At 33.7% G+C, this 27,608-nt stretch overlaps 2 protein-coding genes across 3 annotated transcripts in view; one reads left to right on the top strand and one right to left on the bottom strand.

Annotated features, from left to right (window-relative positions):
* Window positions 1–16,166, bottom strand: part of LOC149421974 (beta-1,3-glucosyltransferase) — a 62,363-nt gene extending 46,197 nt beyond the window's left edge. Inside the window, exons 1-2 of the mRNA XM_089634198.1 lie at window positions 16,027–16,166; window positions 8,546–8,590 (exon numbers count right to left, since the gene is read on the bottom strand). Of these exons, the coding sequence (XP_089490324.1) occupies window positions 8,546–8,590; window positions 16,027–16,039 (58 nt within the window). The 5' untranslated portion in view covers window positions 16,040–16,166. The remainder of the gene's footprint in view (window positions 1–8,545; window positions 8,591–16,026) is intronic.
* Window positions 16,167–19,264: 3,098 nt separating this feature from the next.
* The window catches only part of LOC149421973 (peroxisomal acyl-coenzyme A oxidase 3-like), a 31,584-nt gene continuing 23,240 nt past the window's right edge, over window positions 19,265–27,608 (top strand). Inside the window, exons 1-7 of one of the 2 annotated variants that reach the window (XM_089634197.1) lie at window positions 19,265–19,390; window positions 21,280–21,421; window positions 21,998–22,135; window positions 23,270–23,585; window positions 23,992–24,166; window positions 24,383–24,665; window positions 25,022–25,106. In XM_089634197.1, coding sequence (XP_089490323.1) covers window positions 21,287–21,421; window positions 21,998–22,135; window positions 23,270–23,585; window positions 23,992–24,166; window positions 24,383–24,665; window positions 25,022–25,106 — 1,132 coding nt within the window. In that variant the 5' untranslated portion in view covers window positions 19,265–19,390; window positions 21,280–21,286. Of the gene's footprint in view, window positions 19,391–20,025; window positions 20,074–21,279; window positions 21,422–21,997; window positions 22,136–23,269; window positions 23,586–23,991; window positions 24,167–24,382; window positions 24,666–25,021; window positions 25,107–27,608 lie in introns of those variants that run through there. The other variant, XM_089634196.1, reaches the window with a different exon arrangement.

The raw sequence follows: 27,608 nt of genomic DNA, 5'->3' as shown, positions 1-27,608 counted from the left end.
GTGGATTCATTGGCTTTATTTTCACATGGATGAAAAAAGGAATTGTTCTATTTTGGTTGCATTTTGGGTATATTATTTGATCTGACGGCTGACATTTTGTCGTATGCCATTGTTCTACGTAATGTAGGACGTAAATTTTAAGTATACCATTTGGAAATATTGTGTGATAATTTCGTTTAATTTAAAAAAAATATTATTTGAAAAAATATTACTATTGATAAAAAGACTATAATATGAAAATTAAAAAATATTACTTTGTTTCCATATTTTTTATATCAAAGCCGACCGGTTTCGTAACAACCGTTCCTTCCTTACTTAATCCCATCCTAATCTTTACTGATCACCCCTACTTCAACACTTCATAATATATGTTTATATTATAACTCCCCAAGTTTGAAAAGATCTCCCAGCTACAGAAAGAAAATCAACAAAATCATTTCTGGACTCCAGTTACATCGTGTTTTATCTGGCCACCAGAAATGTAGGTATCCTTCATCACACACGTCTCCCATGAAAACGATAAAGACAAAAAATACCAGCATGTCGCACGTCTCCAATCAAATACACGTAGAAATTAAAGAACTTACGTTCTTTCCGAATCATACGGTTTTATTGTGTCTAATAAAAGAGTTCGATTTATGAATGATCACTGTTAGGCATAATAAATTGTTGAACGAATCAAGCTGTGAACTATGACTTATTGTTATAATCATAGACTTTCAAATTTATAGACCAGCGTATCAGCGATATTGGAACAAACCAAGTTGCGCAGAGCGGGGAGGTATCGTGACCGTCTCCCTTCTTGTGATTTATCAATAAATGAATCTAATAGTATACAGGCAACTCGCATTGTAATATCACTATTTAGTCCCCGGAAATAAAATCTACTACAAAACTATACATTTAATGCCCTTCCTAAATTAAATTATAAACAGCAGCACGCAAAAAAAATACTGATATAAAATATTGCGAATGTTTTAAAAATCTGATCAAATTATTAGTTAAATACGGAACTGCAGGTGTTTAACGAATGAATTGATAGATTTCTTAACAAACTATCAGTAAAACACGAATGTGTTAGGAGAATGTCGGAATACGTGTTCATAAAAATTCAAATATTGTCGCATTTCGTCATTATATTTATCAGGAAAATCGCAGCTGCATGAACACGTGTTCCGAAATATTCCGAATGGACTAAAATTTTATCAGGAAATGGTTTGCCATCACGTTTATAACAGGATTTTAATAAATCAGCCATACTCATTTTTCTCCGTGTGGAGATAAAAGTTTAAAAAATACATCAAAATATGGCTAAACTAAAAATTACGATGGGGAAATCATTCAAATTGTGAAGTCGCATGAACACAAATTACAATCAACAAACATGAAGATTTTTTTATGCTATTTATTTTGTGGATATCAATATACATTAAGATGAGAAAATTATGATGTAACACCCATACAATAACCTACAGTCCGCCTCGGAACAGTAATAGCTAGTGAGGAGGACTGTGGATAAACTATTTACTTTGTATTTAAAAAAATAATACTAGTTAATTTTCCAATGACGCGCAAAATGCTGGCTGCGTAAAAACCTGACTACAAATCCCAAACCGGGTAAACAAAATTTCGGGTTTGTTTAAAAAGTCAAATATTTTGTTACACTATTTAGTTAGACACGTTTATAAAGGTGTTATAATTTACTCACCTCACTCATTTTTGCGTCGCTAAGCAACCCGATTTGTAAGCGGTTTGGTTAAAAACGAACATTCAGGCCCACAATGGACTGCGCTGCAAACCGTTGCCTTGCTGTAGCCTACTTTACTTTTCTGCGCAGGGTCTATTTATTTCAACGTGCGCTTTTCGGCGATCAAAGTACGACTGATTCCGTAGTGTATTCAAAACATTATTTTTTAACCCTCCTGGTGTCGAATATAAAGTCACGTGGATTGCCCACATCACCACAGTACACAGACTTTATGCTATTGCAAGTCTATCAACTGGATGTCAATGGTTATTATAATAAAAAAATGTAAATGTTCTCCAAAATGCCCTGGAAAGAATCTCAGACTTGTGATGTCCCGAATGAAACCATTCATCTGTTCTGAATGCAATTACTAATGTTATTCAAATTGACGCTGGTAATAAATTACATCTTTGCAATTCTTTCAAGGATAAAGAAACCATCCTGTCACTTCGAATGCAGTCAACAATGTTCTCAAAATTTGTTTTGACAGCATCGCCATTCGATTATAAGAATATTATGTACTAAATACACAATTTGGCTGTTCTGAAACGGGAATCCTTCCCAGTTGGACAGACAAAGGTTAATTTTGCATTGTATTGTTATATTACAAATGGTATTATTGATTCACCTACTCTACTGCAACTCATTCCCTTCAATATCCCCTCGCACAGACTCAGAAATAATGAACTGCTCTTCCTCAACCATCATTCGACAAATTTTTATTCACCATTGTCCAGAATGTGTAGACTGGTCAACTCAAGTCAAAACCTTAACTTTTTTGGGACAAGTCTGAATGATTTTTGCCAGTCGCTAAACAAGTGACGGAATACTATAAGTTTCCTGTTGTCCTGACCCACGGCGTAGTCTTGACTTGATTCGACTTGTCACTTTATTTTCTTATATTATATCTGCCTTATGTCTTTGCTTTCATGTACCTTTGTCTAATCCTGTTTTTTCCTTTTACTGTATTAGTGTTATTATTTTGTAATTTGGACGATGTCCGTTAATAAATAAATAAATATATATAAAAATAAAAATTTTAAAAATTCACATGTGATGACTAATGGTGGATCTCCTGTTAGTTCGTCGTAATATTATGTATATTTAAAAAAAACAGTTGTCATTTTGTAGTCAGTTGGGTGGGTACCCAGTTTTGCAGTAAGTTTTGAATAAATGAAATATTGCACCGTTCGATTTAAAACTAGGTCGACTTAAAAGTTCAGTTAGACGAATGACAAGAAAAGATTTTATAATAACCTGTGCAAGCAAAATTCTAAGCTATTATCGATCGTTAAATGAGCTTTCTTGACTTCGGGGAAGAAAATGCACGCCATGAAATGGGGTTAGTACTGAATGCGGGCAGAATTCTTATAATATTATGGTAGACGGTCTGATTTTACGAACTCCGTGGTAGATGGGTAAGGCTCTCAGCAATGAATCTGGAATTATCGTCTTTTCACAATTGCACGGAGAGAAATGATAATATATTCGTAATTTACCAAAAGTTTATAAAGCCTGCGATCTCGTTTTTAACCAGAATTACCAATAATTTGAAGAGATTCTAAATAAATTAGCAATCATAATTTTTCTCCGCGTAATTCATTAAGGCAATGCACTACGTAGTGTAATATTTTAAATCGAGCCGCTATCAATAGCACCCCTTACGTAGATGGCGAGAAGGTTTAAATTCCCGCTTAACACCATCCGCCTGTTTTGATTTATGCAAGAAAAAGTGCTTTTTATATTATTTTGTGGATGTTCAGGCATAAATATTTAATTTTTTTCCGATCATTTTATAAATAACTTAATTTTCCACATTATACAATAAAATCATAACCGAAAATGGGTTCGTAAGTAGGAGATTTTGAACTTTAAAGCAGTTTTCATAGGCCTTATACATTATTTTTTCTGGGCTTATAAAAAGACTTATCTAAAAAATACTCGATTATTTCAAAGGCCAAGATGTATTCTACTCGCAGTATTTAATTAAAGCATCTGAAACATTTCTAAGCGACCAAATTTTCAAATAAAAGATTTTGAATTACTACGTGGTGCATCGCCTTAAGAATAATATACGTAATAAAATAGTATACTTTATTAATTAAAAATAGTATATTTGCGGCATGTTCCAGAGTGTTACTCTCAGTATCGCCCTGAACACAAATCAGAATCTAAACATTGCTCGAAATGCCTTTAGCCGTGTTTGGTTATGACATCTGCGTAGCCACGTATTTTCCCACCTTCCTCTACTCGATTTCCTTGCCCTACCCGCTACCTTCAGCCTCACAACATCCCCCAATTGGGGATTCAATAGTCTCACTGGCTCCGGACGGTTGGGGGCAGTTGGGACTCTTGTGCGATATTTAAAAAAATTTACTTACGTAGTTATTGCATCACTTATTCTGTCATTACTACTGCGTTTTATTACAAGTACCTACCTACACGGAGAAAAATGAATATTGATAATTTATAAGATTTTTTTCAAATTATTAGAAACCCGGTTTAAAACGGGATTGCAGGCCTTTAAATAATGAATTGGTAGGTTTCCTGATAAACTTTTAGTAAAATACGAATATATATATTTTATCACGATGCCGGAAAACGTGTTCATAAAAATCCTGAACACGTGTTACGATATATTAGGAATTGACTAAAAGTTTATCGGAAAACGGTCTGCAAACCCGCTTTTAACCGAATTAACAATAAGAGATTCTTAATAATTACGGGCATGGGTACAGCCGCCCGGGAAGCATTTATTGGATAACAACACCTCTGCCATAGGTCACCCTAAATGGTTCGCTACGTTTGGTGACTTAGCAGGGGTGTCCGGGTACATGGGGTGAGGTTTATCCGGGTCTTGGCGGCGGATGCGTGTGTCCTCCAACTACATGGCAAACCGGATCGGGATAGATCACCCAGCTACCCACCCCTCGTACATATCCTCCCTTTCCTAAAAAGACCCTCCACACAGCATTCCCAAAGATGACACAGGCCCTGAGGGGAATCATTTTCCTCAAGGCCTCCTGTGTGTAGCTAATGTAAAAAAAATTGCACTGCAGTGAAAAACCAGTTGAAATATCATTGAAACATTCTAACTGAACGTTTAGGAAAAAATCTTTGAAAACAAAACATATTTTCTCTCATTTAATTCATCCACAATAATTTTCTAAGAAGCTTAATTCAATAACTATCTACCGAATTGAGTAAAATCTCTAGCCATTTGTATATTTTCTTAATGCATTTTCTAAGTGGAAAATTCTGCATAATAGAGGAAAATACAGCGGGGAATAACGCTAACGGCGAAAAACACTCGGAGGAAACGAGCTTTTAAAGGTGAGCTGTCAGTTTTGCCGCCAATTATTTACCCGGGAAAACGTAATTTGAATTTGGTAAAAAGAACTTTCTGGGATTGGCAGTGTGATCATTATCTATGCATGATATTGGCTCAGAAAATCAAAGCTATTTTTATATAGGTACCAACTCGTACACAGATTTTAATACATACTTGCGCAAATCCGTCAAAATTCACGGAATAGTCATAGAAGCGCTATTGCATGCTAATATATCTTGTCGGAACGTGATTCACTATTAACACGCGAGTAGCAGTGCGCGGGGATTCTGTAGTTTCCGGTCGTTCGGCTTTAGAGCGTTTGAAGTCAAATTGGACTAATTATTGAAGGTAAAAAAGTGGAATCAATCCACAGTTGGACTTGGTTATAACGATCACGGCAATAACGAGTTCACGGCTATAATGAGCAATTACAAGACGATATTTTAGTTCAGGCTTATCTTCATATAATTGGGTTCCTTGATAACTCAACACAGTGACAATTCAATACACTTTTAAAAAGTGATATAAAGTCATTAAGAACGATGAAAAAAAAATTAACCTGACCTAACATAACCTACTTAACCCAGTTAATAAAATTTTTGTTTCATCACTTTCCATGACTTTATATAACTTTTTAAAGATGTGATGAATTATAATTGTGATGATTTATCCGGTCACCATATAATTGTTGGCTGTTATAACGAGGTCGATTCACTGATATACCGAATACTTGAATGGGTCGTTGGGTCAACGAATTAACTGGGAATTATTCTCAAAGTAGAAAAAAAGGGAAATTCAAGATGACAGCGAAATTCAAGATTTAGGGTTTCTTATGATTTTTTAGAATTTGATGTTAAATTTTAAGAAATAATTACTCGTACTTTGAAAATATTTGTTTATTAATTTTACGGAAATCGACAGTTTACATTTATTTCAGTTTGTACATAAGTATTATATAGCCAAAATAAAACCAATTATGGATTTCCTCCTTGTGACTTTACCTCTACTGAGACAGAATGATAAGGAATAAGTAAATTAAATTTGTAAGAAAGGAATATGAAATCAAAAATTTATACAAAACAAAAGATTATATAAAACGAAAAATTTACAAAACAAAACATTTATCAATACATTTATAGCCATGGAGAGAGGTCGTAGATATAAATCAAATCATAATAGAAACATAACATTATTCACAAACCATCAGAGTAATAATCTTTTATGGACCTCTTGTATTTGGTAAGTTCGCAACTGAAAATATCCACCATGGATAATACGATATTGTAATTATTATAATATACTGTACATTTGCGAATATATTGATAGTAGAGGTAAGTAGGTTCGTACGACATTTAAAAACCTGTTTTGTATATAACGAGTAATGGCTATAAGGAGCAAATTTAGTCGGTCCCCTCATGCTCGTTATAACTAAGTTTGACTGTATAACACATCAATGGGAACAGTCTAAATTCACAACAAATCAGTTCCAATTTAAAAAAACGCAATTGTTTCATTTAACCGGAGTCACAGACAGAGGCACAGCAGAAATAAGTATTTATATTAATTTTTAAAACAGCCATTAGCCGCAAATTTAATGTTTTACACATTCATAAGGTAATTTCTTGGTTGAGGTGTTTCAAACTTCATTCGATAAAGGTCCCCGTTAAACGACGATTCTCGGTCCGTTTAAGCTTTCGATCATATTGTGTGATCAGTTATTAAACGTAACGGTCGTGTTGTAATGTAAACGAAAATAATCCGGTAAAAAACAGGATTTCAGGCAGTTTCCTGATAAACTTTTAGTAAATTCGTAATATATCGGAATACGTATTCATGCACCTGCATTTGCCTTGATGACAAACAATGACGAAATGCGAAAATATTTCAATTTTTATGAAATCATGTTCCGACATCGTGATAATACAGGATGGGGCAAAAGTAATCACCCTATTGGAAAACACTATAGCTTTTTCAAATGGCGCCAAATGTCAATTCGGTTATGACATTTGTGAAGTAAACAAACCCAGAATACAAATCGACAAGACATGCGTCGGTTTATCATTAAAAAAAATTATCGATAATAAAAAGATAATCGGGTGATTACTTTTGCCCCATCCTGTACATTCGAATTTTACTCAAAGTTTACTAGGAAACCTATAAATTCATTCGTGAATGACCTGCGATTCCGTTTCTAACCGGATTACAAATAATTTGAAGAGATTCTTAATAAATTAGCAAAATTAAATATTTGTCATTTTTCTCTGTGTAGAGATGGGCACAGTCGAAATATTGGATTTGAAAATATAGTAACCAATTGAATGTAGTTTTTGTTTCATCACTTTTCATTTAACTTTTTAAAAGTGTGTTGAATTGTAATTGTGTTGAGTTATCCGATTTAAAAAAAATACTTCGAACTCAAAAAGTACCTAACAGGTATACAGAAATCAAATGTTTCAACCCAAATTTAATTATTTTCGTAGCAATATGTACATTTTTTTTAAATTTCGATTGAAATATTAAAATTAACAAAAAATATACATTTGTTACAATTATTTAATTGGGACCAGACCGGTTTCACCCTAATACGGGCACACTTTGACTGGTACAATATTTTAGCTAATGCTACGATATTCATTAACCGAGTCAGGGGTGATAACGTTGTATTCGAATACGTGTGTTTTTTATATACTTAATAGTGGGTTCAAGCAGACAATATCCTGCCACAGACCGCCTTATATGTAGGGAAGTTAAAATTTGTGGTTGTGTGTATTTTCGGATGAAAAATCTGTTTTTTTTGCGCCACCTATCGGGTCCAAAAATATCCTACATTTCAAGCTGGAACCAACCATACACATTCACAAAATTTCATTGAAATCGGTTGGGCGGTTTCGGAGATTAGCGAGTACGAACATAGTGACACGTATTTTTTTTATATATTTAGATATTATATAGATGTCACCTGTGACAGGTAAAACATGTTTTAAAACAGCGCTATCTGTTGAACTTAAAAGCAACATGCACTATTGTTTCTCTATGTGCATTGTCAGACTGAGCCAAAGCAACGCGTGGCGGGGTCCAGCTGGTTATGAAAATATTTATTAAAACGCGAATCGTTTACAATGCAGCACAAAATTCTCGACAAATTCCTAAATTGCCTTTAAAGATACACTGTGAATTATTTCATATTTATAACATATTAAATAACAGAAAATATGTTTTATGTTATGATAATTTTCGGAGCATACTTTGCGATTTTTTTTATCGTTGAAATTTCGTATAATTACCGTTTTGGCTTTACAAATGTACATTATCTTAAAAATAACATATTTTTTAAGGGAATTTGAAAAGTATTCAAGAGAAATATTTCATAAATTGGTATAAATTCGGAGTGAGGGGGCTTAACGTGTGTTTTAAATACCCTAGCAACTAAGTTTTATAATAAATTACATAGACAGGTTGGTACTTACGGAGAACTGAAGCGGCAAACAGCGAATATACGAGAACCAAGAACGCTGAAACAAGATTTCAAAAAATCTAATTAGTTAAACTTAACGATTACACTTTGCATAAGATTATACTTACAGCCCTAGAAAAGAGGGACGCGATAAAAATACATAATTTACCAAGGATTGGCAAATTACGATGTACCCTATAATTCATTCGAAGAGAACTCGGTACAATCTCAAACATTTATTTATTCATTTGAAAATTTTTATAACGATTTACATTTACATAAAAAACAGATAAATAATTTAATAACATCCACCGTCCAAAGTAGTGTTTAAAACAATACCGCAAAAAAATATCGGTAAAAAATACGAAAATAAACCGCTATAACTCAATTCATTATACGTGATGCATTTTTACCGTTTAAAAACAGTTTTTATTTACCTGAGAATTGAACACGAATCGAACGAAACATCGTAGCTAACTCGGCTACGAACCGGTCTAATTCTCGTAGTCCGCGTAGGCGTGTTGCTACGCTGGCTACACCAGACATACTGGAGGCTTTAGACCAGTAGTAACAGGAGAAGAGACTGGGCGCTATCTCCTACTCTTAGCGCTTTGTCTGATTACTACGGAATCTAATTAAAATTTATAACTGACAGCTTTTAACATTTATTTTAGGATCAAACTAGGCTTAGATGTTAAAATCTAATAAAAATATTTAGATGCCAAACTGAACACAAAATAGAGAATAAAACAAGAAATGCCTTGTGGACGTGTTTCGTGATCCAAATCTTTGTTCAATCGGGCCTTAAACTGTGTTTACGATATTCAAATCGAATGGTGATACACGATGTCAGCCTAGTGTAAGTTAGGACGGGTTGTTTCGGGGAATTTGAACAATTCATCAAATTTCCACTTTCATTTTCGGGTTGTGTGAAAGTCCTATTGAAGTTCTGTTATTATATCATTATATGCCAGATACTTGACAGAATTGAAATAATGACATAACTTGTAAAGAACATAGACATAATCGCTGGGCTAATAACGGGCTAAATGGAACATTATTTATTTCCATGCAAATTTGTATGAAAGGCACTTCTAGTGTTATTTTTTTATTCTATGGTATTAGGTATTGACCCTATATTGCGAACATTCGTCGAATCGACTACGCCGAAACACAATAATTATAGTCGTTTTTGTTAATGCATTGAAAGCTGAAATGTAGGTCTTGTTCACATATCGATGGTTGAAGATTTTTTTTCTTTATAATTTCATTTGGTAACTATCTAGGGTTGCCAGATGTCCGGTTTTGAACCGGATATAATATAATAATAATAATAACATAACATTTATATAGCGCAGTTTTGTGTTGTTTCACTTCAAGTGCGCTTAACTATAATAAACTAAAATAAAATTTCCTATTGTGTTCCTTTAAAAAAAATTAATTACATAATATGAAATAAAGAATAAACGGTTTACACAAAAGCAGAGAATAAAATTTAACAATAACAGTGCTATTTTAGTAGAGGACAACAATAAAAGACAGTGACAGTGCACGAAAAAAACTTTAAAATTAAAATATTATATAAAACAGGAAAACATTAAAATACATATTATATAATAGGTGGGCATTAAACATAAAAGTACAATAAGGAGGAAACCGAAACCAAACAATTACCGGAAAACTTCAAAACCTGGCTTTTTATAGTATATTAAAAAAGAAGCTTAGATTCATGAGAATATAAATGATTTTAAATTATTAAATATGATTTTTTGAATAATTTTGTTTTTAAAACCCGTTTAAATTCAGCCAAATTTTGTATATTGGTAAGGGCTGGGGGAAGTTTATTCCAAATGAGTGGGCCAGCTACACGAAAAGAGCGATCATAGTAAACAGCTCGATTTGACCGAGAAAGTTCGATTAAACGATTGGTAACATCTAGATCTGCTGACCTCAGAGTAAGCTGTCTATCGCTTAGGTTTTGTCGGACACATAATTCCGATATATAGGCTGGCGCCATTCCCTGCAATGCTTTGAAGGTCATTAGGCAGATCTTGAACTCTATTCTTTCAGGGCATCGAAGCCAATGAAGACGATCCCTTAGAAGCGGGGTTATACGACAATGCTTAGATTCACCAAAAATCATTCTCGCCGCAGCATTGAAAACGGACTGGATTCTGTTGAATTGTTTTTTAGGTAGGCCAGCATATGCACTATTACAATAGTCCATGCGTGAGACAACGAACGAATTTATGAGTGATTTTGCTCCATCAAAGGGAAGGCATCTCCTAATTGATTTTATCTGCCTTAGATGGAAAAAGCCAGCACTTACAGTTTTTTTACAGGAAAGTACGGTTTTTTGAACGGCTGTCCGGTCTAGAAAATTTTGGAAAACCAGACAATAGAATGTCCGGTTTTTTTGAAAATACGCGACATACGAGTATATACTTCTCTCACGAGATAATTTACAGAGCAAACGCCGTGAGCGATTCTGGCGGATGGTAGCAAGACTTGCTCAAATCTGTTGAAAATGGTACAATATATGTGCAGTGTTCCCGTCTCTAATGCCTTCTAAAGGAAAGAAAACATAAAAACAGTAAATTCAAGCTTTGGACAAAGACACTACCAATACCATGCTATAAAAGCTTTCAACCGTCTAAAAAATGAAATTAAAATTGAGGAAAATAAAAATAAATTCACACACAAAATTACAAAATGGATTAAAGAACAAAAAAGACAATATTACCAAAATGTCATAGCATAAAATAAAAATAAAACCTACACGTAACGCACAAAACCAATATAAACACACATCACTCACAAACACACAAGATTATATATTAAATGTATTATTTTATCTTATATTGTAGATTGTATTTAGATTATATTTTCATATTATAAAATGAAGGCCTCAGCACGGGCAAGCCACCCAGTGAGGCCAACATTACTGGAAAACTTTGAAATGTAAAAAAATATTGTACCAAATATATAAAAAAAGGGGTAATGCATGGACTGGCGAAAGATATCGACTGGGTGTGAATACCGTAAAAAGCGAATTAGGTGTTTTATTTCATTTAAATATTATACAGTTTCGGGCGATTTCTTTAAACGATTATTTAAAGCAGTAGCATCTAGTGCCAAATATGTTAAAAGGTGATTTTTTGCTTACCAATAGTAATAATAAATACAAGTTTTAATTTTTACTAAGTGTTTCATGGTGTTCACCCTCAGATATTTTCGGTAATTTTCTCTGTTTGTTTTGGCCAAAATCAATGGGGTGTAAATCAAAGGACCCTTTGATAAAAAATGTTCGGTTTTTTTTTATGTGGACCATAATAAGTTTTTTTTTATCTGGCAACCCTACATCTATCTAGTACCAAATATAGGTGCTTCAGGATTTAATGCCGAAATACCCAACCAAACTGAATAACATTTTTTTAAATCAAAAGGTTAGGAACTATCTAATATGGATATGTGCTATTTTATTAATTGTGTTTTAAATTATGAAATAAAGGCCGTTAGAGAAATCGATTTTTCTTGATTTGATTTGACAACTTTGGCATTTTTTGTGAGTAATTATTAAAAAAAAAATAATATTACCCAACCTACACAATAGGTTTTTACTAAGTTCTTGACCAATTGCTTAGAAGTTTTGACACAATGTTGCATTTGAATACGCGTGTGTTTTTATACATTGTGACAGGTAAAAACTAGCGGGTTTTATTTTAATCAGCGCCATCTGTTGGAAAAACAGCGCCAATTGTTCGACAAACATGTTTTTTTTTAACAGCGCCATCTTTTGGATTAAAAGCAACACGCGCTATTGTTTCTCTATCTGCACAGACAGACTGAGCCACAGCAACACGCGGCGGAAAACAGCTAGTAATAAATGAAACATCTTAAAAGAAGCGTTTTTTGTTTTAGAAGGTTTTTGAGTGAAAAATTTTATTCATGTAGCATAAATTTGTATGCAAACAATGTAAATTAGTCATTTGTAATTTAAATTTAAGCCGATAAAAAGTTATTTTTAATCATTTTTTATATCTCATTATATTTAAATAGTAGGTAAGGCATAATTAATATTTTTAATAATAATCATCAGTTAGAAAATAATTGCCAAAATTGAATTTAAAATCACAATAAATCGAATTCTTTAATGGTATATATTTTATAATTTAAAAGAAATAAATAAAATAGCACATATCGGTAATTGATATTTCTTATACCTTTCGATGAAAAAATATTATTCAGTTTGGTTGGATTGGGTTAGGTTAGCTTTTGGCCGCAAATCCAAATTTAAATTTTGTATCAAAAGGCCGAGCAGCCGTTCCTCGAGAATAATTCAAGCGCGCGCGTATTCGAATCGACGAAGATTGTAACAAGTGGATATAATATATCTGACAGATAAATTGTCTAATTTTGTATTAAAAGGCCGAGCAGCCGTTCCTCGAGAATGATTCAAGCGCGCGGGTGTACGATTCGATGAAGATTGATCTCCCTCTTTTTCGGAATCAGACACACTTGGGTTTTTGAGACGTTGAAACTGACCAGGTTGGCCTTACCCCCGGCACGAACCGTTCCTCAAAATTTCTCGTGTCTTAAGGTTATTTGATATTATTTATAATTTATTGACCCTTATTTTGTGAGGCTAACCCTAGTTTTGTGTCAAACGCTTTATCCAGATAGAAATTTGAAAAGAAAACAGGATAATAATGCATCAAATTGGAGTGAAGTGTCAAGTTCTGTTAAAAACTAAATTAATTCATTTTAAATCATTTGGTTCTAATGTTTTGGGGTGGGTGGCATATATTATTACTATGATCAGAGACAAGGAAAGATAAATAATACTTAAATCAGATAAATACACATTAGACCAACACAAACAAAAATCACTGACCGAAACAAAAAAATGTCACCGGACAAAAAATGTTAATCGCTATTTGTCTGTCTGTCGGGTACGTCCTGATATACCCTGTATACAAAACATATTTATATAATACTCGTATGTATATTTTTTTACTAAACGGAGACCGTTTACCATAGTACCTGTGAGCACTCAGGCCATGGACTCATTATGCTATCTCCCATTCCACTTAATTATTTTAACAGTAACCTGATCCCTTTGACAAAGTTCACCAGGGTTTTCATTGGATATTTGGCTTCCCAGGTAGCTGAGTCTTGTTTCCATCAGATCGGGACATTAGCACCTTAGATGTATGAGTCTCTACATGTGTCTCCTGAGGTGACAGTGTCCCGTTAGTAGTCCTACTAATTCTCTCAATGAGTTTCTGTCCATATGGAGTAGTTACCTGGTTCATATTGGGTCTGGTCTGTTTACGAGTACTTTGGTTTTTCTCATTCCAGGTTGCCCTCTCCTATATATATACAGGGTGTATCGGCACGTACATGACAAACTTTAACCAGCTTTTCCTTAGCACATTTGGAGTAAAAAATGTTATGGGCACTTTGCTGTCCGGTAACATTTTTTTTCAATTAAAAACAAAAATTATTAAAAAATCCATACTCCGTCACTGTCATTGGCATTGTTTCTCGTGTTCAACAGCTGTTATTAGCAAGTGTGTCAAAAAGCGTCTTCGCTCTTTCATACACACTAAATAATAATAGTTAAAAATGAGACGAATGGTGCCATGCCATTTCGTTGTGATTGTAAAAGCGCGCCAATGTAGGTACGTACCATAGACATATGAATATTAGTAGACCTGCCCTAAGTGATTAAAAGCGTATTATCCCCACTCCCCATACCGGTTCCATTGGAGCCGGCTGTGCTCGCGTATGGCCTCAAGTGAAATTTGAAAACGTGACGTCATCATTCTTGTGCGAACTATGGTCGAGGCATCATCGGTTCATTTTACGAAATAACACGGCAAAATGTTGACTTGTACTATGAAAACTTGTAAAAATAGATGTGAAAAAGAGAATAAACCCGATTGTCGTATTACATTCCATATATAAGCATTATTTTACTTTATTTTAAGCATATTCACATCATACAATATGGATCAGTTGTAGAAACATGTCTGGACGCGAAACACAAAGCTGGTTGGTTGCTGGGAAGTAAATTATGAACATTTATAAAAGTGTCTTAACTAAATACTTAAACGAAATATTCGACTCTGAAAATACAACCGAATTTTTTTGCCGAATTTGGACTTCGCAAATTTGTTCATAACGTGGCGAGTAATTTGCGCTCCCATGTAAAAATGTATATTCATTCAAAAGCAGATTTTACTTTTAAGAAGTAAATGGTGATATTATAATGCGAGATGCCTATTTACTGTCAGATTGATTTATTGACGAATCACAGTCAGCCTCACGCCCTTCGTTCTTCAACAGTTGATTTTACCCCTCGCCATTATCTTCTCGTCTATTAATTCCTATGTCTGTGGTACGTACGTACGTACATTATTCAACGAAACTCGAATAAAATATTGCCAGATGGGTTTTCAAACTGTGACAAAGGATAAAACAGTGGTGACATGTGGTGAAAATATGAATGATAATTTTTTTATAAAAAAAAAATGTTACCGGACAGCAAAGTGCCCATAACATTTTTTATTCTAAATGTGCTAAGGAATAGCTGGTTAAAGTTTGTTGGGTACGTGCCGATACACCCTGTATAGTTTGGTGTGGCAAGCTGTCACTCCTACGGCCAGCTCTTTACCCTCAATTACTTTTATCCTGGTAACCAGACTACCCGGATCAAGGTGATTTTATTGATGGTAGCAAGTTCAGTACATTAATATTTATTCATATGTTGACTGGTCAGTAGCGGAGCGGACAAATGAGTTGGATTCCAACCCAGACGGCATGGGTTCAATTCCTCTGCTGTCCCTATTCCTTCATTGAACAATGAAGATGCAACATTTTCGGCTTATAATGATAGTAGTAGGAGTTTTTCAAATATTTTATTATTATTATTATTAATTTTTTAAATAATATTTTAGTAGATGCTATTACTGCTAACTGTTCTGTTAATAATTCCAAAATAAAATAAAATTCCATGTAAGGAATCGTTTCTTACCCTCGACATATTCAAATTGAACCCAATCAACATTTTGTTTCAAATGCTGATAGCGTTATCTGTAGTCTGTAGTGAAAATATTTTTTTAGTAGATTTAGGACAGTTAATCTCTTTCTTTCACGTACCAACCATGGAATAAAAAGTACTGTTAATGTAAATAATAAAAGACAGATTGTCGGGTAAATATAAAATACGATATTCACATATAATTAAATTACAGTGAGTTTAGTCTAATATTTAAAGAAAAAATTAGAGTATGCTTGCGTCTATAATAGAAGAGAAATATAGTTTAATACAACATTTTGTTCAATTTGGTTGAGTTAATTCCCTGTTTAATGTCCCAGGATAATGTCTTATTAAAATAATCAATTTATTAAATGAACCCTGTCCATATGGCAAAGGTAACTAATGGAATCATATTATTTTAAAATACTCATAAATAATGATATCCTTACCTCTTACGATCATCTTAAGGGTATGACGATCAGCTTAATATATTATAATAAATAGTATCACTTTTCACAAAGACACGAAACTGAACACACAAAAATATGTTTTTGACATAAATAAACCATGGTTTTTGACACTGACAGACACAATTCAAAATATCATAGACTATTCCATTAATAAGCACATAGACATTTCCTCATTTTTTCTTTGGTCTTGCCACTGAGAGCTCTGTCATTACTTCTCTTTCGGTTACATGTGTTGTTAATGCGAAAGAGAGTGAGATCATAACGGTTTTATTAATGGTATGTTTGTATTCATCATTCAACAGCCTTATAATTTATAATAACAAAACAAATAAAAATACTTTTAAAATGTAAATGTCAAAACAATAATTTATCTGCACAATAAATAATGTCAAATAATATAAGTCAGCCAATGCACTGATAAAAAAATGGTAAAGGTTACGAATTCCGCTTCACTCTTGATACGCAATATTTCACTTTCAAATAAATGGATTTAGCTTTATTAATTCAAAACATGATTTATTATGTCGGGGGAGACGGAAAAATAAGCACTTTTAATTTTAATTTCGTTTATTAAGTCACTTACGCGATATGTCACACGAGATTTCAAAGAAACAAAATAATGTGACATTTGCCGGAAATACCACTAGTTATTTACCTAGCCAGTGCGCGGGTTAGGTACAGTACCTACCTACTAACTAATTCAGTTAAAGAAAATAAAATCTTGAAAATATTAAATTAATATATATATAACCTAACCTAATCTATTGTGATTTTCTATAGAAAAAAATGCCCCTTTAATAACGCCTGCTCGCGTCCCCTTTAGAGTTACATCCCAGTTTTCAAATAGTATGTGGGCTACGCTAGGTTTGTATAGACTGGTTTGTGATTTAATTCCAATACCTATTTTCCATGTTCTAACCTAACCTAACCTAAACGGAATACGTTTAATCACATTTTATTCTATTTGTTTGTTATTCGGGTTATTTTATTTCATTATCTGTTGATTATTTGTTATAAATAATACATTGACTTACATATTAATATGGATTAATTATACACGATGATATTATTTATTTAATATGGCAATACTAATTTTTTTGGTTGGCAGCAATATCTATGAAATATTTTGTAGGTATGAATTACGATATTATGAATATAATCCAACTCTTGATATGAACATAGTCGCTTTCGGCGGCGCCGCATACTAATTGACATATCGCGTAAGTGACTTAATAAACGAAATTAAAATTAAAAGTGCGTACATTACCGTCTCCCCCGACATAATAAATCATGTTTTGAATTAATAAAGCTAAATCTATTTATTTTAAAGTGAAATATTGCGTATTAAGAGTGAAGCGGAATAGGAGAAAATTAATAAAAAAATATCTAGTACTGATTATAATGATGGATATCATCAGGGGCATTTAACTAAGCTTTGGCCTCGAAACTCATTTGAAATCGCCACGCCCACCTCAAAATTCTTATAGAAAACGAATAATATGGCTAAAAGCTCAGATCTCATTGGTGAGAACAGAAGGATTGGTTTGATCTCTCGCTCTCTACCATAATGACTCGTGTAACAGAAAGAGATGACGGAATTTTCCCGTTTGACAGTTTCAAATCATTAACCTGTCCGGTGGTATGACCGTACAGGTACGGTGAGAAAAAAAATCCTCGTAAGGAGTATGACCGTACCCGTACGGTTGCGCCTAAAATTAATTAACTATTGAATTTCTTCCGGAAAACCGATAGTTACTGCTATCTAGGGACAATTTGTCATAACTTGCAAAAGTTTTTATCGATTTAGGTACATTACCAACGGAGTTATTCACAATTAAAATATTCCGTGACGTCACCGTCTGGCAGTTGGTGGTAAACAACATTTTTATTGCGAGCGACGTCTTTTTTGAAGTGAAATTTGTGGTTTTTGTTTGTTTTTACACTGAATAACCTAATCATCTTGCATTAAAAATTACGTCACGTGTTTGTATGTGAATATTTATTACATATATTTGTACCGACAGTGTTTTTTTTCAGTTTGAATACAGTTTTTGACAGTTTGAACAAAATTCAATAGTGTATCTGAGTGCTGTGAACTGTTTGAAATATTATTCGTTATACTGTTATTATCATTGACATTTTATTATTTTAGGTTATTAATAATTTGGACAGTGTTTTACTGGGATTTGACTTTGTGATTCGTATTGATAACTTAATAATTGGTATACAAGTCCAGCCCTGTTCGATGTCCTGCATAAACATAAAACTAATGCATGTGGAACGGCTAGAGCAAACCGAAAAGATATGCCCAAATTTGTTAAGGAGAAAATGAAAAAAGGGGAAATGAAGTCTTTGAATTCGAACAATCTCATGGCGCTGAAATGGCACGATAAAAGGGATGTACTTATGCTTAGTAACATATATACAGATGCAATGATTGTTACTGATAAAATTGACTTCTCCACGGGAGAATATAAAATAAAACCAGAGGTAGTTTTAGATTATACCAAGAATATGGGAGCTGTTGACAAGCAGTTCCAGGAAGTCTCTAAAATGGTATAAGAAAATTTTATTCAGATTGATAGACATTGGAACACTAAATGCTTTCTTTTTGCATCGTTTGAAAACGCAAAAGGTTTTATCATTTAGCGAATTCCGGGAAAACTTAGTCTCTCAAATGATCGAAAAATATCACACGCCAAGGCCGGCATCATCTGGAGGAAGGAGAGTAGTGGATCAACCAACTCGCCTTTTAGGAAAACATTTTCTCCGTCCTGTACCAGAAACTGCAGCCCAAGGAAAGCGAACTCAACGACAATGCCATGTGTGTAGACATACAGCAGTTCGAGCTAAAAAAAGAAGTGACACGAAATATATGTGCACCGACTGCAATCTTGCATTTTGCGTATATCCATGTTTCGAAGACTACCGTACGAAAAAGCAGTATTAGTTAGTGAAGACAATTTTATTCCTAAGATAGTGTACATAATAATTAGAATAGTGTTATTTTTATCGTAATTATTGACTGCATATACATTGTATACCTATGTTTAATTTTTATAATGAAAATACAATAGTATAAGTGTAAATAATAATACGTATATGTTAGTGTGTATAAAAAGTCGTTCTTCCCCCCTTGGCTTCATTAAAATTGTGGTAAGTGAATCTGATTTTTATTAACAAAATGAGAGTGGTTTATTTATACACGCGGGTTGTCATTTTCTGCCGAAATACTATCATTTCCGTCGAAAATATTGCGTGTTAAAGTTGTTCGTGATAAAAATACAATATAAGCCAGTATAGTGTTAGCGAGTTACAAACATATTATATTCAACCTACCTACGTAAGTTCAAGTTTAAAGTGAATTAACAGTTTTAGGTTATTCGTTCGGTTTTTTGAACAATGCTTCATACTTGACATATGTCTTCCTCCACAACGTATAAATGTTATTTATTATATCGATAAACTTATTCATGTTATTGATTAGTGTTATCCTGTATTATCTTATTGTTTTGGTGAAATTAAAGATTTTTAAACATATGTAACCATGAGTTCATGAGGCTGACAAATGTCGGAATTTTTCGTCGTACTGTCGGACAATCATGTTTTGGAAATTTTCTTCAGTGTTTTTGCAAATTTCTTGTCATTTTGGGTTTCTTCTTCTCAGATTAACAAGTTTCATCTTAAGGAAATGCACTGTAAAAGTTTATTTTCTTAGTCAGATGAACCTTGCCCTTGGAAAACATTTCGACATTTTTCTGCTTCAAGGACATTTTTATTTTTATAATAGTTTTTTTTGGGCTAGTGAATGAATAGAATAGGCTGAGAGCAATTATGTTGTCTATGGTCGCATCTTTTTTTAAATGGCCTTGAGTTTCCTCTACCTTGTCTACTGCTCTGCTCCGCACGGTAGGTACTGGTTGTATATCTGTGGTTAAGTACTGTATAATTTTATTGAATACAAAAAGCCGGAAGATATCGATCTAGAGAGTGGTATATTTATGGATATCATTTAACATTTTAACAGTTAAGTTTATTTTGTATTCATAAGGTCTATACATATACATTTTGTTAATATTTTAAAATCTGTTTTGATCAATTAGCTGACGTAATAATATAATTAATTATCCTTACACAGTCTGAACTTTGATCCCTAGAGATCACATCATAATTTATAATCCATTGAATAATTAATTAATATTAGTATCAAAAGTTTCAATTTCATTTGATCAACTCTGCACTTGTAAGCATATTGACAAGTTAGTCTGAACTAATAAGTTCAATAGAAGTTGACTAAAATTGAAACGTTTGAACCCGCTGGGAGTCCGGAGTAACCAAAACCACCTCAACCCAGGCTAGGACACAGAATCAAGTTGGCCTATTTTACCTTTATAACTTTTTATAAAGTTTTTACAATTATTCAAAGAGTTTTTACATTGTGTTAATTGTTATAAAATGTTTTCAATTTCACCGGGAATTTTTTGGAAGTCCAATATGCATCTGTGTGAGGCCAGTTTACGGGTCAATCCTGGTTGAGGGTACTTACCTAGATACCTATGCCACAGATTTAAAAGTTATTATTTTTTGTTTAAATAAAACAGTTTTTTTAAAGTAAAGTAATTTTTTGGTTGATGCTGCAGGTCAGCAGATGGTCAGCAGATAGTTGATTTATGGTCAGCAGATCACTGCAGATATGCTGCAGATCATGTCTTCCTGTAGTAACAATATTTATTTTTATTTAATTTAATAATCTTATGTCATTTACATGTTATATAACATTACCTAATTTGTTGGAAAAGCACCGTTGATACATTTAGTATGTAGTTCCAAAACCATTGTTAACTCACTGTAGGTTTCAAAGAATACGTCGAATTAGTCATCTACTGTATTTAGATAGCGGGTCGCTCTCCCCAATTCCCATGCAGATTTGAACGATTCGCTTGACAATGCAACAGATTTTGGCGACGTCCCCAAGTGTAAGTCTCAGGCACAAACAGGTTGATTTGTGCCAAAATCACACTGTTCGATACATGGACGTTTATTAAAATTAAAGAATATGGTTAAAGTGTTTTATCTGGTTTTTTTCGCTCTCTCTAATATTCTAAGTATAGTTTTCTTGTCTTATCTTGAATTCACTGAACCGATTTGTTATTAATTTGACACATCTCGATAATATGTGTATATTGGACTGTAGTTTTTGTTACTTTATCTAAAATTAACACCGGTTTTCAGAGCAATAATGGCAGCATTGAATATGGAGGACTTATTCCCTGACTTACCTTCGGGACCCTTATCAGTCTACAGAAATAAAGCATCATTCGATTGGAGAAAACTGAAATTAGCTATTGACGGAGAAGAACTGATCCGCTACAAGGTAATGAAATTTTTTTAACAGAATACTTACTTTGAATCAAGACTCTTGCCAAAGTATTCTATTATATCTGCTTGAAATCCTGACTCAGCACTCCATTTATCGGATGTCCAACCATTCATTTGAAAACCAACACCTCATACCTCTGTCATAGGTCACTGCAAGTGGTTTTCTCTGTTAGGTAGCAGGGGTGCTCGGGTTCATGGGGAGAGGTTTGTCCGGGTTTTAGTGGCGCAGGCGTCTGTCCACCAACTGTGTGGCAGCCTGGATCGCGAGAGACTGGTTGAGGGAGACCCTTCCACCTCTCCAGCAGAACTCTCTCGGAACATCGCCTTGTACTGCAGTGGGAGGGATGGATTCATATGTCACAGATCATTCAGATTTCTACCCATCCCTCATACCTTTTCCATCTAGGCATTGCTGGCTCAATCTCCTGCTAGCAAAGTTATCCTTCAATGCACAAGCAACATTTTCTGCTTATTATGATGGGTGTAGAAGGAATTCAAATATTTTCTGGTTATCCGCAACCCGGGAATGTTTGTCTTATCTTTTTAATGTTTCTTTTTAATTGTCTTTCAGAATGACATTTGGGCGATGTTACAGAAGTATGGCGGCTCTAAAGAGCTGACCGATACTCTTCCCGTTGATGCTCAGCGCCTCCTCACACAGAAACGCATCATGCTCCTGACTGCTAAAGCTAAATTACCATTTGAAGAGGTAAAACTATTCTAAATTCTAAAAAGAGCAGTTCAAAAAGTTCAATTTTCTTTTTATAATTTTGACATTTTAGGTCAAAAGTGCTATTATTTCTCAAAAGGACAGTTTGAATCATTCAATTGTATCTGTATCTAATAAGTTTCACTGGGTTTTTTTTGTTTTCAATTTTTAGTGGCCTGCCCATATGTATAAAATTGACTGAGTGAAGCGAAGCCCTGTCTTAACTCTACTATTTTGCATTTTGTTTGTGGGTACATTTTTGGATGGACATTAACATGGTGGCCGCTATAATGATTCAGAAATTATTAATTTTTCAAATATGACATTTTCAGATTATTCGGATTTTCTTAATCGCATTTTTTCAATTTTTTGGTACCTACCTGACCTGCCTAAAAGTTTGACAAAAGAATTGTCATTGTTTCTTTGGAAAAATAGTATAATTCCTTATTTGAAATAAAGAAATTTTATGTAAAATATATGGTTTTTGTAAATAAGTAGGTATGTATTTAAGTACCTACTTACAAATCTTATGATTTCAAAGAAAATTATAGTTTTGATTTATTAAATTATAGAAAATTCGAAACTTACTTTTTTGTACTTGAGGTCTACTGTTCACAGAACTACTAGTATAACATAATTGAATTGCGTTAGTCATGTGAAACAAAGGGGATACAATATCATCAATTTTACACTTTCTTATCATATTTTGACCAGTGAATTGGATTGTCACAATCCTCAATCACTTTTTAAATACATCAACATGCAGTAATTTCTGTCTTTACACTGTTTTTAAAAAAACACAGTCGGCTAAGTGCAATAGTAAAATCCATTCTTATTAGAATCCTAGGTTTTTCCCACCCCCTCGCATACACTACCCAATAATAATATAGGAATAAACAAAATAACACAATAAATTTTTTGACACCCTGGAGTGATTTTTAAACAATAGTGCCTACGGAGCCCTTGAGGTGATTTTTCACAAAAACGGCGCTATACAAATTGTCCAATAAAATAATTATTTCCCAATTTGCAGTACATCATAATTTGTAGTGTATTCTTTACTGTGAAAAAACTGAGTTAATTGTTGTTCAAAAGTTTCATGGTATTTTATACATAAATCTTATGTGTCCTTAGTTTGTAGCCAATCCAAAGCTACACTATGCGTGGTGCGAAGCCGTCTTCATGTACGACCTCACAACGGGCATGGGCCACAGCGTCCCCCATAAGATGTTCTACTCCGTTGTGAAGAACCTGGGCACCGATCGCCACCAGCACATCCTCCGAGACGCCGAGGAGAACAGGATCATGGGATGTTTCGCCCTCACGGAGGTGGCCCACGGGTCCAACGCTAAGGGGATGAGAACAACGGCTACGTTTGACTCTAAGACTAAAGAGTTTGTGCTGAATTCAGAAAATTTTGAAGCTGCAAAATGTTGGGTGGGATTATTAGGTAATATTGTATTCTTTGTTTTGTTTTGTCAATACAAAATCCCTAGACCGGGTGCTACTGTTGAAGTGAATGCAGCCAGTAATCTGAATTACTTCAGGAGACTTCTGGTATTCCATTTTGTACAAATCTCCATCAAATGCCTCCAGTTTTATTGATTCGTCCAGCAGTGCTATGGTTGACCAGAGACAAAAGACTGTTTCCTAGCATCGTCCAGAATGAAGTGCATTGCGGGGGGGCGAGTTTGGCGAGGCAAGCCACCAACGAAAGCTAGCGAGCTACTATTAAATCACACCCTTTCTGCACATGACAAGAGACATGCGACTGTGCGACTTCTTTTGTTTACAGTATAGCTCCCCTGATGTTGTGATGACAATTTTTGATTACTATATCAATTATTTTTTCACAGGAAAGAGAGCAACTCATGCGGTAGTGTTTGCTAAATTAATTTCTGTAGACGGAAAGGATCAAGGACTCCATTCCTTTGTGGTTCCTATTCGTTGCACTAAATCTCTCAGAGCCTTCCCAGGATTAGTGGTGGGGGATATGGGCGAAAAAATGGCTCTAAACGGTATGGATAATGGGTAAGGCTAATCATTTATCGATCTATGTTTTTTAAAGTAAACTCTTTTCTACACTATGATTATAAAACAACAACAAAAAACTATTACATTATTCTGTCAAAAAAATGGCAGGCATTAACCATGTTTGGTAGTATAAACGTAAAGCCCAGTACACACAGTTTTATTTGGAAAACTAATTAATTAAGTAATTTGAATGTTTGGTATTTTTGCTTGCAGATTCCTGATGTTTAACTCATACAGAATACCTGCGGCTAATTTGCTCAATCAACTGGGTGATGTTGACGATGATGGAAATTACTTCTCTCCCATTGAGAATCCGAGTCTCCGGTTCGCCATGTCCCTCTCGGTGCTATCCTCGGGCCGTGTGCAAATCGGGGGCATCTCAACGTCTTTTCTTCAGAAAGCCATTACGATAGCTATCAGGTACTCCGCTGTGAGGAAGCAGTTTGGCCCTGACAACTCGGAAGAAGAATTTGCTGTCCTCGAATACCAACAACAAGTATGGAATTGTATAGTTTTGTGGTTAATTTAACTTTGTAATCACCGTTAGAGTATTATAATGGAAATTAGTTCAAAGTGATGATATTTGAATGTACATAAACTAGATATTTGAAAGAAGTTTTAGGAGAGTATAGTATGATGTGTAGAAGAATGGAAATCATATAGGAGTTTGTGCAAGTTGATGTATGAATGTAGACGAAGCAAAGAGTGTATGCCGGTATTAAGGAATGGCCCTCCAATCCATCTGTTGACCTCTGCAAAGAAATGGCCTGATGTTTATTAGTAAATTATAAAAATTGAATATTTTTATTATTTTCTGCAAGTGTGTCATTCTTTGGTTATTTCATTTTACAGCAATTTCGACTTATACCATATTTGTCTGCGGCATTTGCGATGGAAATCTTTTCAAAGTGGTTTTTGGAAGTTCACTCTATCAATGGTAGGTGCCAATAAACTTATAATAATCTTCCCATGAGCACTTAGGCCCATTGTGCTATCCCCCATTTTACCTCATTCCTTTAACAGTCACCCGGTGCCTTTAGTAAAGTTCACCAGGGTTGTCATTGGATCTGTGACTATGTCTCCTGGTTCCACAATATGTCTTCCCAGGTATCTGAGCCTTGTTCCCATCGGGGCGGAACATTGGCACCATAGGTTTTTTTATTTATTCACATTTAAAACCCGCTAAACTACTTATGTAGTTTGTCAGCAGGGACATAGAGACAACATTTATACATTCATAAGATACAATTTGAACGGTACATAATTACATAAATTGGTTACATTGCAGAAAAGTTTAAATAGCAGCATAAAAGCCTTATATAATAAGCAAGTAAAAATAAATGTATGAACAAATTAGTATTATCAACATAAAACATAAAAGCCTTATAAAATAAGCAAGTAAAAATAAATGTATGAACAAATTAGTATTATCAACAAGTACATCAATAGTTTCATAAATAGAGGTAGGTAGTCAGGTATTACAAAATAATTGTTTTTCCATTTTCTAAGAATATGAATTCCATTTCAGGGGCATCAGTATAGATCATTATTATCCAATAACCATTTCCTTAGATTATATTTAACATTAGCAGTATACATGTTATTATTTTTAATTGTCATTGGTAATAAGTTAAACATTTTGGGTACTATATAGTTTAAAGTTCTTTCACCATATTTATTAGTACATTTCGGAACTACCAGTCCTTCATTTTGAGTGAATCTTGTGTTATGTTTATGGCAAACTCTTTCCCTATACAATGAATCAGACAATATAACATGTTGACTTACAATATTATAAAACAATAATCCTCTGACAGGTAAAATATTCAGAGACTTGTATATTAATTTAATGTTACTTCTGTGTTGATTGTCATATTTATGGATTAACAATTTTATAATGGAGTTTTGTAATGTTTGTATTAGCTTATATTAGTTTTACAAGAATGTCCCCAAGAAGTAATTCCATAACGTATAGTGGATTCAGCCAGAGATAAGTAGATTAACTTTAAAGTACTTATAGGCACGAAATATTTTATTTTATAAATCCTACCCACAATAGCTCGTAGACGTTTACAAACATTAGCAATTTGTACATCCCATTTCATGTAGCAGTCAATAGTAACACCCAAATATACATAACTTTTGACAAAATCAATGGTTTCACATGAACAGGGCTGTGCAACATTTTTATGTATGCAGTCAAATGTGTGTGTATATAATGAAGGAATTACATTACATCTGGCGTGTGGAGATCTGATGTGCATAATTTTAGTTTTTTTGGCGTTTATAAAGAGGCCTGCATCATGCGACCATTTCAGTAGGGCAATAAAATCATGTTGCATAAGGTTCATTGCAGTAACCAGATCTTCGTGCGATATTACGAGCGCCGTATCGTCTGCATATACAAAATGTTTAACAAATGAAAACAATTTTCTCATAATTGAGACATAAATAATATAAAGGGTTGGCCCTAGAATTGACCCCTGTGCAACACCTGTTGAGATATATTTTCTTTTGCTAAATTTTTTAAGAATTTTTACTCTTATTTGTCGATCAGTTAGTAAATTTTTTAATAAAACTAGCAGCTTTCCTCTAATTCCTATTGCCTCCAGTGTTTCTAATAGTTTATTTGTATCAATGGTATCAAATGCCTTAGAGTTATCTATGAATAAAACCAAAACTTGTTTTTTTAGATTTAATTCATAATTTATGTGATTTGAAAATTCCTGAAGCAGCATTTCCGTACTTTTTTTCTTTTGAAATCCATATTGGTTGGGATCCAACAAAGAGAAAGATTCTAGATATTTATTAAGTTTTATGGAAATGTATTTTTCAAGTATTTTTTCTAGGGCTGGCAATATGCTTATTGGCCTATAATTTTGAATATCTGTATGTTTGCCCCCTTTGTAAATTGGCCTAGTGATGCTACTTTTTAGTTCATCTGGTATTACTGCTTGCGATAAAATTAAATTGATAAAGTGTGTTATAACAGGCCCTAAAATATTAATATGTGTCTTAATGTCAAACATTCGAATGTTGTCAATCCCTGGTGACTTTGAATTGTTTAATTTGCTAACAATAATATTGATTTCTTTGCAGGTAGCTCTGGGTAGGTACATACTATGTTGCACTTCATTTGGCCTGACGGTCGATGCTAAATAATCACATTTATGTATCATAGAGCTAACACTATTTGTAAAATATTCAACAAACTTATCTGCTACGGTTTCTTCATTATTCGTATTTAACATATATTTCGAGATTATTTCGTCACAACTACTTTTGGACTTGCGTCCTAATAATTTATTTATTTCATCCCAAGTTTTTTTTTGTATTTCCAAAATAATTTTTGAATTTATTGTTAAAAAAGGTAGACTTACATTTAATAATTTCTTTTGTCACCTTATTTCTGAAAGTTTTATATTCCAATTCAAAGAAT

The sequence above is a fragment of the Hesperophylax consimilis genome, chromosome 8 (assembly GCF_061612785.1).
Source record: "Hesperophylax consimilis isolate HC1 chromosome 8, BYU_Hcon_1.0, whole genome shotgun sequence".
Taxonomy (NCBI): domain Eukaryota; kingdom Metazoa; phylum Arthropoda; class Insecta; order Trichoptera; family Limnephilidae; genus Hesperophylax; species Hesperophylax consimilis.
Note: the sequence above shows the minus strand (reverse complement) of the source record. Positions and strands in the feature narration are given on the sequence as shown.